This window comes from Monodelphis domestica, chromosome 7, assembly GCF_027887165.1.
Source record: "Monodelphis domestica isolate mMonDom1 chromosome 7, mMonDom1.pri, whole genome shotgun sequence".
Classification (NCBI taxonomy): domain Eukaryota; kingdom Metazoa; phylum Chordata; class Mammalia; order Didelphimorphia; family Didelphidae; genus Monodelphis; species Monodelphis domestica.
The window spans coordinates 164929164-164943375 of record NC_077233.1 but is presented as its reverse complement, the minus strand read 5'-3'; the positions used below and the strand labels follow the sequence as shown (position 1 = coordinate 164943375).

General features: G+C 36.4%; 1 protein-coding gene across 1 annotated transcript in view; it reads left to right on the top strand.

The window, feature by feature from the left end:
* Positions 1-203: 203 nt before the first annotated feature.
* Positions 204-14212, top strand: part of RASEF (RAS and EF-hand domain containing) — a 117171-nt gene continuing 103162 nt past the window's right edge. Inside the window, exon 1 of the mRNA XM_001368593.4 lies at positions 204-1163. Coding sequence (XP_001368630.2) covers positions 745-1163 — 419 coding nt within the window. The 5' untranslated portion in view covers positions 204-744. The remainder of the gene's footprint in view (positions 1164-14212) is intronic.

The following is a 14212-nucleotide window of genomic DNA, read 5'->3' as shown; positions in this document are numbered from 1 at the left end:
CCTCTTCCTTTCTGGCTCAATACCTCCCCTCGCTCTTGCCAGCAAGAGCGTCTTGGCACCTGGAGCACTGGGCTGGGTTGGATAATAATGTACGTACTGACCTGAGGATCAATAGCTGGGTGGGAATGGGGCGGGAGGAAACTGAGGATCTCCCTGGGAGAAGCTGCTGGCTTCCAGAACTCCTACATCTGCCGCCTCCCCACTCCCAGTTTTCCAAACAGAGACCCTCTCCCAACCAAGAGAGCTTCAGAAGACTCCACACTCCGCCCCAGCTATTGGGAAAGTCCTAGGCGGGGGAGGAGCCGCGGAACCATTCCTGAGAAAGTTGGTTTGGGAGCAGCTGCTCTTTCACTCCCTTTGGTTCCTGCTACTGCCAGCCCGGGATCTCGGCGAATATTATTAGCTTGGGGGTGTGCTGAGTTTGAGAAGACTGGTGCCGATTCTTTAGTCCCTTAGGTCTGCGGAATACCCTTCCCAGGGAGTAACCAGCCAGCCAGAACTTCTGATTGGAAATTCAGTTACAGAGGCTCTTTTGTCCTGACGGGACCTTTTCTCAAGTGACAGAACTAGCCTGGCCAGCCAAACTCGCAAGCAGTTCCAGCAGGTGTCCCCCGATCTTCCTCTAGACTCTTTGCCCAGAGGCGGGGGAAGGGGGGGCGGGGCAAAATTGGCATCCAGTCACAGTAGGTGGCTGCTGTCTGTGGGACTGCTGAGCCACCTGGGACGGAGCAGGACCGAGGCAGGATGGAGTCAGACAGCAAATCAGAGGAGCTTGGACGGCTCCGCTCCCTCTTCTTCGCCTGTGATGCGAACCGCTCTGGGCGCATCGAACGGGAAGAGTTCAGTGCCTTGTGCGCGGAGCTGAAGGTCCGGCCCGAAGAGGCCGAAGCGATTTTTCAGCGGCTGGACGCCGACTGCGACGGGGCGATCACCTTCCAGGAGTTCGCCCGCGGATTTCAAGGAGCTAGCCGGCGGCGGCGGCGGCGAAGCTGGGGCGAGCGGCCGCAGCAGCTGGAGCTGGCACAGACTGCAGTTGATATGGACAAGGAACAAGAGGAGGGAGAGGCAGCGGCTTGGGCTGCTCCATGGGGCATGGAGAGCTTGAGCCAAGCGTGGAATGACTTCCAAGTCCGGCTTGGGGAGGAAGCCAAGTTCATTCCTAGGTAAGTAAGAAACGAGAAAGCATCAACTGCATTTTTTCTTCTGGGTTTCCTTCGTTTGATTCTTTTCCTTTCCTTCCCAGCGATCTTATGTGGAACTCTACCCGTTCCCCCTAAAGTTTCATCACCCTTCCCCATCCCTTTCCATTTTAGTGTTTCAAAGTTAACTCGGTAGAATTGAGCTGAAAAAGCAAGTTCCGAGAGTATGAGTTGTATGTGAGAATGTCTGACCTTTTGATCAGGATATAGAGTTAATTCCACTGAAGGGAGAAGTGAACTCCAATAACTCATTTTAACGTTGCCCCTTGAGGTTACACCTGGTGAGTTCCTTAAACTCTGCGAGGTAGTTGATTACCTCCAATTCAGAAAGGAGGAAGTCAAGGCTCAAGGAGTTTGTAATTTGCCCAGTCACACAACTAAGTAAGTGTGGAAGCTGCACTTCGAAGTCAGGTGTTCTAACTTCAAGATCAGTGATTTTTACTACTTTTTAAAACTCAACGAAATTGGTATCCCCTTCCTTTTCTCCCTTTGGTATTTTTTCCTCTCATCTTCAAAGCACTCTCTTGAGAATGACATGAGATAGTTTTGTCTACTTAGTAGTTTCTTTGCTCTTCATTTTTATTATCATTTTGCCAACACATTCTTTAGGAGATCTGAGTATTCTGTAACCATATAGGATTGCCCCTTTGGTTTACATTTTCAGAAATTCATTTCCCTTCCAAGGTTTTTGGGGGCTGGCTCCATTAGTTCTTAATTTCTGAAATGTAAACTTTTTTGCTTTCTTGTTTGGGTGTTTAGTGAGATGTTGTTAAGGTGCTTCTCTATTTTATTGTGGAATGGGAAAAAAAAAAACCCAGCATTTTAATTGGCAAAATGGTCCCTTTCCAAAAATGTATCACATGACACACACTATGTGACCTGAAAGAGAAGTGAAAGGAAACTACACCAGAGAGGAAACAAGGCAAGTGAGGAATGAGTGATCCTCTGGTGATCCACGGTCCTGGGCTTAGCTGACTTTAGGGAAATCCCCATTTCCTTTTTCCTCTTCCCTTCTTTGGTAGATCCAATCTGGCTTTTCTATAATCTATTAAGGAATGATTTATTGCACTATCAGAGGAATTGGGCAGAGAGAATATAAGGAAAGAAACTTTTCATAATCTCCACTTGTAAAGCAAGGCAGGTGGACTAGATGACTTCTAGGGTCCTTTCCAACTTCAAGTCATTTTGTTGTGGTGCTCTCCTGTCTCTTTGTTTTTGGTTTTCTTGGCAAAGGTACTGGAGTGGTTTCTCATACCTTTCCCCAGATAGGGGACTAAGGCCAGCAGGGTTAAGTGATTTGCCCCTGGGGTTACACAGCTGGTAGGTATTTGTGGTCATATTTGAACTCAGGAAGACAAGTCTCTTTGATTTCAAACCCACTAACTTTATCTACTGCGCCACCTAGCTTCCCCTTTAAGTCATGCTTATTGTGCAAAATAGATTCTATTGGAATTTTCTTTAAAATCAAATCTAGAATAGTTTGGCTTGCCTAGGTTGGTAGGTGACATACCCCAAGGCACTTTATCTTGCTTTTAAAATAATATAGAGATTTAGTTCTTTTTCCTTTGGATTGTTTCATCTGTTTCTTTGCTTGACCTTGGCCTGGATTACAAAAGTACTAATTAAAAAAACAAAAAACCAAAAAAACCCAGATCTGATATTGACAGGGTGAACTCTGATCATATATCTATAATTACTTTTTAAAAATCAATATATTAAAATTATTTAAAAAGTCACAAACTTCTGAATGGATGTCCTTTATTCAAATTTGTCATCTTTTTAAAATTAATAAATGATAAACACCTTAGTGCCTATGAAAAAAAAATGTATGTATTTATTTGTTTCTGAAGGACAGGCTAGCAACCCTTATTAAAAGTGATTATTATACCACAGAAATTGGGTCTTTCCACAAACTTTGAACTTTATTAACTGTAATGGGATCCAATGTCACCTGCTTGGGTTTGGCTTCTAAGCACCACCCCTTTCAGACATGAGATTAACAAGTACAATATTTGCCTTCCTATACTTGTTCAAGTGGAAAAGAACTGAATTGAGTTGTTTCATCTGATTGTAACCATGGCAGCCACCAGTTGTATTTGGTAAGTTGGAAAGTTAATTCATTTCCTGGTGCTTTCAGTCTCCTTACCAAGCCCAAGATGGAACACTTCCTGAGAAAACTCTTTAGTTCCTGGTAACATGAGCTAAGTTAGGCATAAGAGGAATTGGTTTCTGTAGTAGTCATTCAGCTAGTAAACACTTATTAAGTGTCTATTATGTTCCAGGTACTGTTCTAAGTCCTGGCAGAAGTGTCTTAATGAATTAAAAAATAAGGGATTTTATTCCAACAGAATTTATATACTGAGGTGCAAATTTTATTAAATTAAATTTATTTTAATTATATGAGCTTAAGTCTACTCACCACATTTATGATATAAACATTATATTACAAAATTTCAGAATGAAAATAGTCCAATTCAGCTCATGTGTTAGAACAAGTTTTAATCTATCTACTAATATAAAAAAATTGACTCCATAAGTCTTTTAGTACTTAATTTTGTCAGATTTTCTTTTTTAGCCTGTAAATTAGGAATATGATATCATGCCAAACATCAAGAGAGGAGAAATTTAACATAATGTTTTTACCCTGTGAAGATACACTTTAGAAGAAAATATAGTAATTCCAGACTTGACAAAATATAGTTAATACGACATGATGGTTCATGGATATTTTTATTAGATATCAACTTTGCCGACATATGGTGTCTTGAAATTAAGTAACACTTGAGTAATATGTGGTATAAAGGAAGGTATTACACTATGATAATACAGAATCTTCCTGTATTATTCTATATAATGAATACTGAATATCAGGCATAAAGATGTTTAAAATTTGGTTTCTGACTTCAGAGATCTTAATAATTCATATTTCTATAATTTTATATAGTTCAAAAAGCAGTTTCCTCAATCCATAGGGGTAGGTTAATATAAACTTTATTTTCTCTATTTTACAATAGGGAAACTGAGGCTCCAAGGTTTAGTTTCCTCAGGGTCTGAAAGAGAAATGGCAGCACCAAAATGGAAACCTTAGGACTTTTCCCATTACATTATGTTGCTTATTATACAACATAGAACTATAAAATGTCTTTTTTTTTAAACCTTACAATCTGTCTTGGAATCAATATTAAGTTCCATTAAGTTCCAAGGTAGAAGAATGGTAAAGTCTAGGCAATTAGGGTTTAATGACTTGCCCCAGAGTCACACACCTAAGAAGTATCTGAGATCAGATTTGAACTCAGGATTTCCTGTTTCTAGGTTTGGTTCTCTAGTCATAGAGCCACCTACTTGTCCAGCTGTAAAATGTTTTAACAGTATATCATTTGATTATATCCACAAAGGCCAGCATATTGAACTATTAATTCTATATAGTCAAGGACTGTCTCATCTAAATTTATCACAGTTAAACACATAGTAGATGCTTTCTACAGGGCTATTCAATGCTTGAATGACTCCTTTTTATGACAGATGAGGAAACTGAGGTTAGGAAGGGCTAAGTGAATGCCATCACATCCATAGTTAGTAAGAGATATAGGCAGGACTTGGATCCAGATCTCTTCACTTCAAGTTCTTTCTTCCTACAATACCTGTTTTACAGATTGCAAATGAAAAAAGAAATACTTTGCCAAAGGGAAGTGGCAAGGGTGGTTTGCTTTTCATTGTTTCTGTGGCACAGTTAAGAATTATTTCCTGAAATAAACAAGTTCTTTTCTTTTTCATATCTGTACTTGGATTTTCCACATAGTTACAGCTTTAGGACAGAAAATATAAGAAGGGAATGTTAAAAGTCATGGTCCTTAGCTTTGCTGTCTACACTTTTTCATACCCAAAGACAAAGTTAGCTATTGTGCAGAAGAGGTCTTTTATGCCTGGAGGGCTTAAGAAGAACCCCTGTGCCACTTCTGTATTATATCTTCATTCAATGGCTTCTTCCTCTTCTCTCTGACCTTCATGTACTCAGTGATTTTTATTATTATGCTTTATCAAAATGAATTCATTCAGTATCATTTATTCAGTATCATTTTGTGCTCATTTAGGTAGACCTGGTTCTCAATCCACTGAGTCACCTAGCTGACCCCTATTATTATTCTTATTAGTTACTACTACTGTTAATACTGTTGGATAAGCATAGTATGTGTTCTGTCTTCAAGGACCTCCCAGTACCATAAAAAAGTGAAAGAAATAAGCATATATAAGATAGGATGTGATAATTATACAAGAAGTACGAAGTCTATGATAGTTTATGGTATCTCAAAGGAGGAAGAGATCAGTTCTGGATGGATCTTAAAGTACTTGTAAACTTTTATAAGTAGAGACTTGGAATAAGGAAAGTACTTTTTCTGGTGGCAATAAAAGTCTTGGAAATGCAGAAAAATCCAGGACACATTCAGGGAACAAAGAAGAGTCAAGTTTGGTTGGAATGTGTGGACTACAGGAAAGGAAGTAGAAGATAAATTAGTTTAGATCTAGAGAGTTTCAGAGTCCACACACCTTGACTTTAAATTGATCTAGTTAGCTGTGGAGAGCTATTGAAATTCATGGCTGTATATCTTGAAAGCTAATTTGATTGTGGTGTTTCAGCTAGTCCTTAAGTCAGAGTAAGAAGTGGAAGATCAATTAAACTTTGTATGGAAAAAGAGACAATGGGGACCTGAAATAATGGTGGTAGTGAGAAATGGGAAGAGAATGGCGGTGAAAGAACTTTGGAGGTAGAATTACTAGGACTTGGAATTTGGCTTTAGGGGTATGTGAAATCAGAAGACTGGTCAGGAGTTCCAGAGCTGCCACAAATCATTTCTACTTTGAGCCTCAGTTCCTTGAGAAAGTGCCTTGTAAGTCTTAAAGGGTATATGATGTATGTACATGTATGTCTATGTGTGTGTGCATGTGTGTGAGCTGCTATTATTATTTGAATCTGTAAAATGGGAGCAGTAAAGCTTGTATTATTTACCACAACTTTTAAATGAATTTTAGAATGCTTTAGAAATGCTAAAACACTACATTATTGGTAATCAAGTCGATAGGGAAGATGAAAGGAGTCATTAAAGTTGACTTTAAGATTGGATTTGACAGTTTGTTGTTGCCATGAACAGAAATAGGAAAAATTTGGAGGAGGAGCTGGTGGGAAATGGGAAATCAGATTCATTTTAGACTTGTTTAGTTTGAAGTGAGTGGAGTGACATTGTAGAAAGCTGGCCTTGGAGCCTAGAAGACCAGCTTCTAGTCCTGCCTTTGGCAGATATTGGCTTTGGACAGTTGTACTTCTCAGTGCTCTTACCCAGTGGTGTGAAACTGAAAAAGAAAGAGAAGGGGATGACTAAGTCATACAGAAAAATGCCTATAGCCCACATATCAACTTAGAAAATGCATATTGATTTTTATCTGTTATATTGTATTTTTATTTATTTTGTTGAATATTTCTGGGTTGTATTTAAAGTTGATTCTGGCTTCACTTGGAAGTGGGAGTGTTGTCCCTGTTTTGACACCCCTGCTTTTAGTAAACTCTCTAAGATTATAAATGAAAGAGAAAACCTAGACTGGTTAAGGAAAATTAATATTGGATTGGCTATTTGATAGCCATCATTTCTATTTGATCCATCCTTTCCCTCAATTTGAAGGTCAGGCAGTTTCTGAAGGGTGTAATTAAGTAAGGTCACAGAATCATCCAAGGCATCACCTCTCTTTTATGATGTGGGTAGCATGCTGCATCATTGACCTTGTAGTATCTTGGTTGGCTATTGTACTCATTAGACTTCTTTTCTCTTGAAGCTTAAAACATTTTAAATTTATTTATATACATGTATATATATGCATATATATGTAATATATACATATATATGATATTAACTGACTTAGGCTCCTTTTTCTGTTCAGTTTACTCTGTACAATTTTATACCACTTTTATTTTGTTTTTCCAGCTATTCCTCTTGTCATAACATTACTCTGTTACAGTCATAATCATACATCACTAAATCAACAATTATTTAATAAGTATATACTATGCGTCAGTTACTTGCTAGAACCTAGGGATACAGATAAAAAAATAATAATGAAAAGGAAGGTGAACACGACAAATATTAATATAATGCCTATTATGTGCCATAATTTATTATTATTTAATTTGATCCTTACAATAGGTGCTATTATTTCCATTTTATGTTTGAGGAAACTGAGGCAAACAAATATTAAGTGATTTGCCCAGAATCACAAAGCTAGTAAGTTTCTGAGGCCAGATTAGAACTCTGGCTTCTTGGCTCTAGACCCATTGCTTTAGTCACCCCCACCAACTACCTGTCTTAAAGGCATTTAAATTCTATTCCTTCATCCTCTGTAAGCATCTGGAGAGCAAATAATAAAGAACTTCTGGGGCCATCTTGGTAGAAATATTGTGGCAAAAGGATATATACTTCAAGTACTAGTCAGGTAGTAGTTGAAGACACAAGGTGGGTGAGAAGTCTAGCTGATAGCTTGCATCTTTCATGCATTCTATAAGAAATCATTATTGGTTTGAAGATCAGACGTCTTTTCTTTAGGCCAATAAAGTTGACATTTTTAGAGAGAGGACAATTTAAAAAATAATTACTTCAATATAAAATGCCAGGGGCAGCTGAGTGGATTGAGAATCAGGCCCAGAGATGGGAGGTCCTGGGTTCAAATTTGACCTCAGACACTTCCTAGCTGTGTGACCCTGGGCAAGTCATTTAACCCCTATTACCTAGCCATTACCACTCTTCTGCCTTAGAACCAATACCTTGTATTGATTCAAAGATGGAAGGTAAGGGTTTTAAAAAAATAATAAATAAATAAAATTCCAATAACATAAATGTTAGTTATGTGTTATGTGAAGTCTAATGTATCTGGAATATTTCTAAATAGATTTCCTTTTTTTACATAAATTCAAAAAATATTTACTGAGTGGCCATTAAGAGTTCAGTATACAGATGTTAACCATGTACTGATATGTCTGGAGAGATTGACTAATGAGTCATGTAATTAGTGCTAGACTTGTAACACCATTTTGCTATACTTTAATGACTAAATTTAATTTGTAATTATTCCCTCCAGGGTTAAAATATTCAGGAAAAGGCAACAAACAGAGTGTTGGGAATTGAAATAATTTGGTCAACCATTCCCCATTTGATGAATACTGCCTTAATTTAAAATTCTTCACTATAATAAAAAAAGATGTTATAAATATTTTTATATATTAGGGTCCTTTTCTTCTTTTTTTATTCTCTTGAGTATAGATCTAGTTGGGTATGGCTGGGTCTAAAAGTATATACAGTTCAGTGAATTTGGAAATGTTATTCCAAATTGTTTTCCAGAATGACTGGAAAATAAGAGTTCCACCAACAGTGCATCAATGTGCCTATTGTCTAGCAATTCCTCCAATAATTGTAATTTCCCCCTTTTTTATATCTTAACCAACTGAGTGGGAAGTGGATCTTTAGATTGTTTTAGTTGGTATTTCTATAATATTTAGTGATTTAGACAGTTATAATTACTGGGGATTCTAGGTAGTTTTGATTAGTTTGCCTCCTGATCTTTTATAATAGTCTTTTGTCAGTTTGGTTTTGACACTGAACAAGTAAATTATTTTAGGTGGATTTCTGATGATTATTGTATTTTTTATAACCTAATCATAGGTAATTAATATTTCTCTAATCATTTAGATGTGTTTGTAAAGAGTGCTTTATAATTGTATTTTTGCTCTTGTGGTGTCTTAGTAATTAGATTGCCAGATATTTTATATATTGTGTAATCATTGTGAATGGACTCTATTTCATTGACTTTTTTTTAAAACCCTTACCTTCTGTCTTGGAATTAATACTGTATATTGGTTTCAAGGCAGAAGAGTGGTAAGGGCTAGGCAATGGGGTTAAGTGACTTGCCCAGGGTCACATAGCTGGGAAGTATTTGAGGTCAGATTTGAACCTATGATCTCCCTGTCTCTAAGCCTGACTCTCAATCCACTGAGCTACCCAGCTTCCCCCTATCTCATTGATTTTTGTTGGAAATATGTAGAAATGTTGATAACTTTATTGAAGTTCATTTTATAACCCCAACTTTGCAAATTTGTGAATCATTTCCATTTTATTTGGCTTTTGGGTTCCTTTAATCATCCTTAAAAAGTGATAGTTTTATTCATGTGCATATTTCTTCAATTTCTTTTTCCTTTTATTATGTCTAACATTTTTAGTACTTTCTCGAATAGCAGTGGTAATAATGGGCACCCTTGCTTTACCCCAATCTTATTAGTCTTTCTTCATTTTATACAATGTTGTCCCTTGGTTTTAGATAGTGTCAATCCACTATATTCCCAAGTATCTGACTCTACCTAACCAGAGTTGAATGAGAGAAAGACACTAAAAACTGATGAAGAAACAAAGGAAATTTTAATGTATTATTCTCAGCAGAAAAAAACATTCATTTGGGAATCTCTATCCTAAAGAGAGGAGTCCATATGATACAAAAATCAGCCAGCTTTTATTATTTGAAAGATGAGAAAGAGAAGGAAAAAAAAAACTAAAATAATTGCTTGAGGGATAGATGTAATGGCAAATTCTTGACAGTAATTCCTTGGAGTGTTTTTTGGGGTCCTGAGGGGATAGTCTGATAATTTATCTAATCTGGAAATCTCAGAAGCCCTTCCTGGTGAGATAATCATCATCTTATTAGGAAAGGTTCCTAGATTTGTTCTTTATCCAGGCCCTATTGGTGTAGTTAGGGCTGGATTCAGTTGGTAGTTCCCCATTTCTCAAGCTTAGTTTATAGGAACAAAGATTATTTGTTATGTATCAGAGCAGATCCAACCAATTATTAGTTAATATTACTTTCACTCTTCAACAGATTCTACTTTCATATTATCACAAGGTCCTGTGTATTTCAGTATTTTAAAGATAGAAATGGGTATTAAAATTTGTCAAAACCTTTTCAGCATCTGATATAAACTTGTGATATTTATTTTTACTATTTAATGTGGATTATTTTGTATATAATTTTTCTCATATTGAAGCCAACCTGCATTGCCAGTATAAATCCAACCTTGCCGTTATGTATAATCTTTTTTTTAAATGAGCTAAGCTTTTTTTTTTTTACTATGTATTTACTGAGTCAATACTGTTAAGGATATCGATCTATATTTTTCTTTTTTTTGCTTTGTCTCTCTTTGGTTTATATATATATATATATATATATATATATATATATATACATCTTATTTATATCATAGAGGAATTATAAGGATTCCTTTTTCTATTTTGTAAACAGTTGATATAATGTTTTAATCAATTGTTCTTTGAAAGATTTTTTTATAGAATTCACTTGCAACTCCATCTGAATATGGTTTTTTTCCCCTTTTGGGAGATGGTTTATGGTTTGCTGAATTTCTTTTTCTGAGAATGTTATTTAAATTTCCTATTTCTTGTTCTTTTAGTTGGAATATTGTATATATTTATATGTATTCAATAGCATCATTTAAATGGCCATTTTCATTGTCATAAAATTGGATGAAGTGGCTTCTTTTAGTTTCCTAATAATTAACTAAATGTGAAGCAATGAATATAGCCTTGGACCTGGAGTCAGGAAGACCTGAATTCCAGTCCACTCCCAGATACTTATTAGTTATGTGACACTGAATGAGTCACCCTCTGTTTGCCTAGGTTTCCTCATTTGTAAAATGGAGGTAATAATAGCACTCAACCAGCAGAGTTATTGGGAGGCTCAAATGAGAAAATATGAAGTGCTTAGCCTATGCCTGTCACATAGTAAGCATTAAATGTATAATTTATTATTATTATTTCATCTACAACTATTGTGAATTTTCCTTTTAATCTTTATAAAATGGCAACTTAGTTTCCCTCTCTTGTTTTTTTAAATCAAACTAGTTAACTATTTATATAATTCACTAGTTATTTATTAAACCCATACCCTAGCTTTGTTTACCAAATAATTGTTTTTTCTTTCATTTTCTTAACCTCTTTGATTTTTTAGAGTTTCTATCTTTTCAGTTAATTAATTCTGTGCAACTCTTGTCCATGTTTGTCCACAAATCTACTACATCCAATCTAAGGACCTTCCTATAGATCATCTGATGTTGTTTGACCAGAGGATTGTGCAGGACGTCCTCTGTTCTTGCTATGTGACTGGGCTATCTCCCCCCCCCCACTACAGTCATACATTTTTTAACATCCTTTATACTATTTCTTACTGTAATTTGTTGTTTGTCAAATGTTTCAGACATTTGATCCTCAATCTTAACTAAGTGAACATAGTTTTCCATGATTTAAAAACACATATGATCACCAGATGAATCTTGGTGATAAAAAAAAAATGGGCCTTTGTTTGGGAGCTATGTGTCATATTACAATGGATATCCAGGGCATGCTTTCTTTTTAATTCTATACTTAACTCAGTTTGTTTGAAGTAACACCAGGAGTTCAGTCTCTCTCTCTCTCTCTCTCTCTCTCTCTCTCTCTCTCTCTCTCTCTCTCTCTCTCTCTCACACACACACACACACACACTGCTTTGACTGTCTGCTGATAGCTTTAAATACAGATGAATTCAAAAGAAACCAAAAGTTTGTGAAAATAAAGAAATAGTTTTTTCATTCATTTTCACTATCATTCCTGGCACCTGACAGACCCCTTGAGGACCCATTGACCCCAGGTTAAGTACCCCTGATATATGCTGTAAATGTGTATATATTATTCTCCTAGTTCTCCTTCACTGTGTATTAGTTCATACTTCTACCTTAAATTCTCTCTAGCTTTTTGTGTCTACAGCTGTACAATGGGATGAGAAAACTGCTATGGTGGCCTTAAAGGTTTATCATCAGGATCAGATGGATGGGAAGGTTCTTTAAAAATAAAGTGTAAATTATATTAACAATATATGATTTATGAAATCTGATTTAAATGTAAGATTATGGTATTTTGAAATTTAGCCAGACTTTTATCTTTTCAAAAGTTCAAAGAGGAATTCCCTGTACATAGTTTGGTGTCTGATAGCCACAGAATATTCAATGACGAGTGAAAGACCTTTAGTATATTAGCAGCTCCTCTGAGGATTATGGAATCACTGTTTTAGAGCTCAAAGATACCAGAGACCATCTCATCCTACCTTCTCACTTAATAAACGAGGAAAGTAAAACTCCAGTAATTGACTTGCTGCCCAAAGCTACACAGATAGGAAGTAAATAGCAGAGTTGGGATTTGAACTCATTTCTCAAGATTTCAAATTGAGTACTCTCTAGAGAATTAATGGGATAAATATGGAGAAGAATAACAAAGAATGAGTATGTACAACCTATACCTGTGGAGGGAGTATCTGTGCTTTCACCCTGAAAGGAAAAGCAAAACAAAACACAGAACCACCAGAGCAGTTACAAAAGAACATTCCTTTAATCTGGACAAGGGAGACAATGCTCTTCTTGCCACCACATAGAGACACACGCACAGAGTCTCTCTCACACACATGCACACAACTCTACACACCCAGCTCTGAGATTCTGTAAATAAGGTCTCTGGGAACAAAACACCAAGAATGGGAATTTTCCATCCAACTAGAAAACTTGGGGTTCTAATTACATCTGAGGGAATAAATCCAAAGAGAAACAACTGACTAGTTACATAGAGAGTTGGGAAAGAGGCTATAGCCAGAGCCTAGGGTATCTGGGAGAAGCCTAAATATTGTAAGAGAAACCAAAAAGGGTACTTTAGACTAGACTACCTCCATCACACCTATTCTGGGTGCTCAATGGAAGCTTGATGGTTTATTGTGCAGTCTGAGACAAGGATCCATCTAGGAGTTTATTAAAGGCGAGCTCCCATGGGGTAAAGAGAAATGTGGGGTTTCCTAAAACAAGGTTGTCAATGTACATCATCATGCATTTATCTTCTTGAGACATTTTAATGTTACTCTTAGCACTTCTGCTCAAGTAATAATATAAACAGTGTAAAATTTTTATTTAGAATTAGAGATGTTGAAAACATAGCAGATGGTAACTTAAAATTGAGTCAGAGGATGCTGGGCTGGGAATGATAGGACACAATGCAGTATATCAGAGAAAGGACATGTTGTGGAATCAGGAGTTGTGGGTTTAAATTCCCACTCTGACACTGACTATGTAACTGGGCAAATCACTTAGTCCCAAATCAGAAATCTCTCAAGCTTCAATTTCTTCCACTACAGGATGGGTTTAAATAGGCTATAGCATCTTGTCAATGGCAAATTATATGCAGTGTCTACTTTCAGAGCAGAAGAAACCTTTTTATAAGCCAATGGTGTCAAACTCAAGGGTCTCTAAATGGTCCCCAAGTCATTCTGCTTAACACACATTGACTTAGAACACCATATATTATGAATGCTATCTTTGTTCTATTGAATTTCTAGTTATTTTGATACATTTTTTTTCTAATTACATTTTAATATTATTCTTGTGACAATTGGGAGTATTTGGGCCTGCTAAGTCTTGATGTAGACATGGGGTTGGGGAAGATCATTATTTCTGTTATCAAGATTTCTTACAAGGCAATATATAGAACAGCCAATATTTTTATCTTGCTCCTCATTTCCTTTCCCACTTAGAATGGAAACAGACTTGTTGTATAATCCATTGACCTAGACCATGAATCTTGTTTCTGGGCTTTAGTGCTTTCTGGATCATTTGCATTGTAGATATTAGACATCTCTTGATAAATCATTTGTCATTTTGTTCTTTCAAGAAATGTAACCATCAAAGAAATATCTTGTCTAACAGCATTTGTACTGTTTTCAATGGAAAGGATTAATCAGCACTCTTGAATTTCTCTCTGAAACACATTTTCTTCTTCCTACAACATCCTCCAATAATTTTGATGTGACAAGTAGGTGGGTGCCATGGAAATAAAACTCTTTACAAATACTAAGTAGAATGGAATGACCTATGTCTAAGGTAAGGAGATTTACAACCAGGCTAT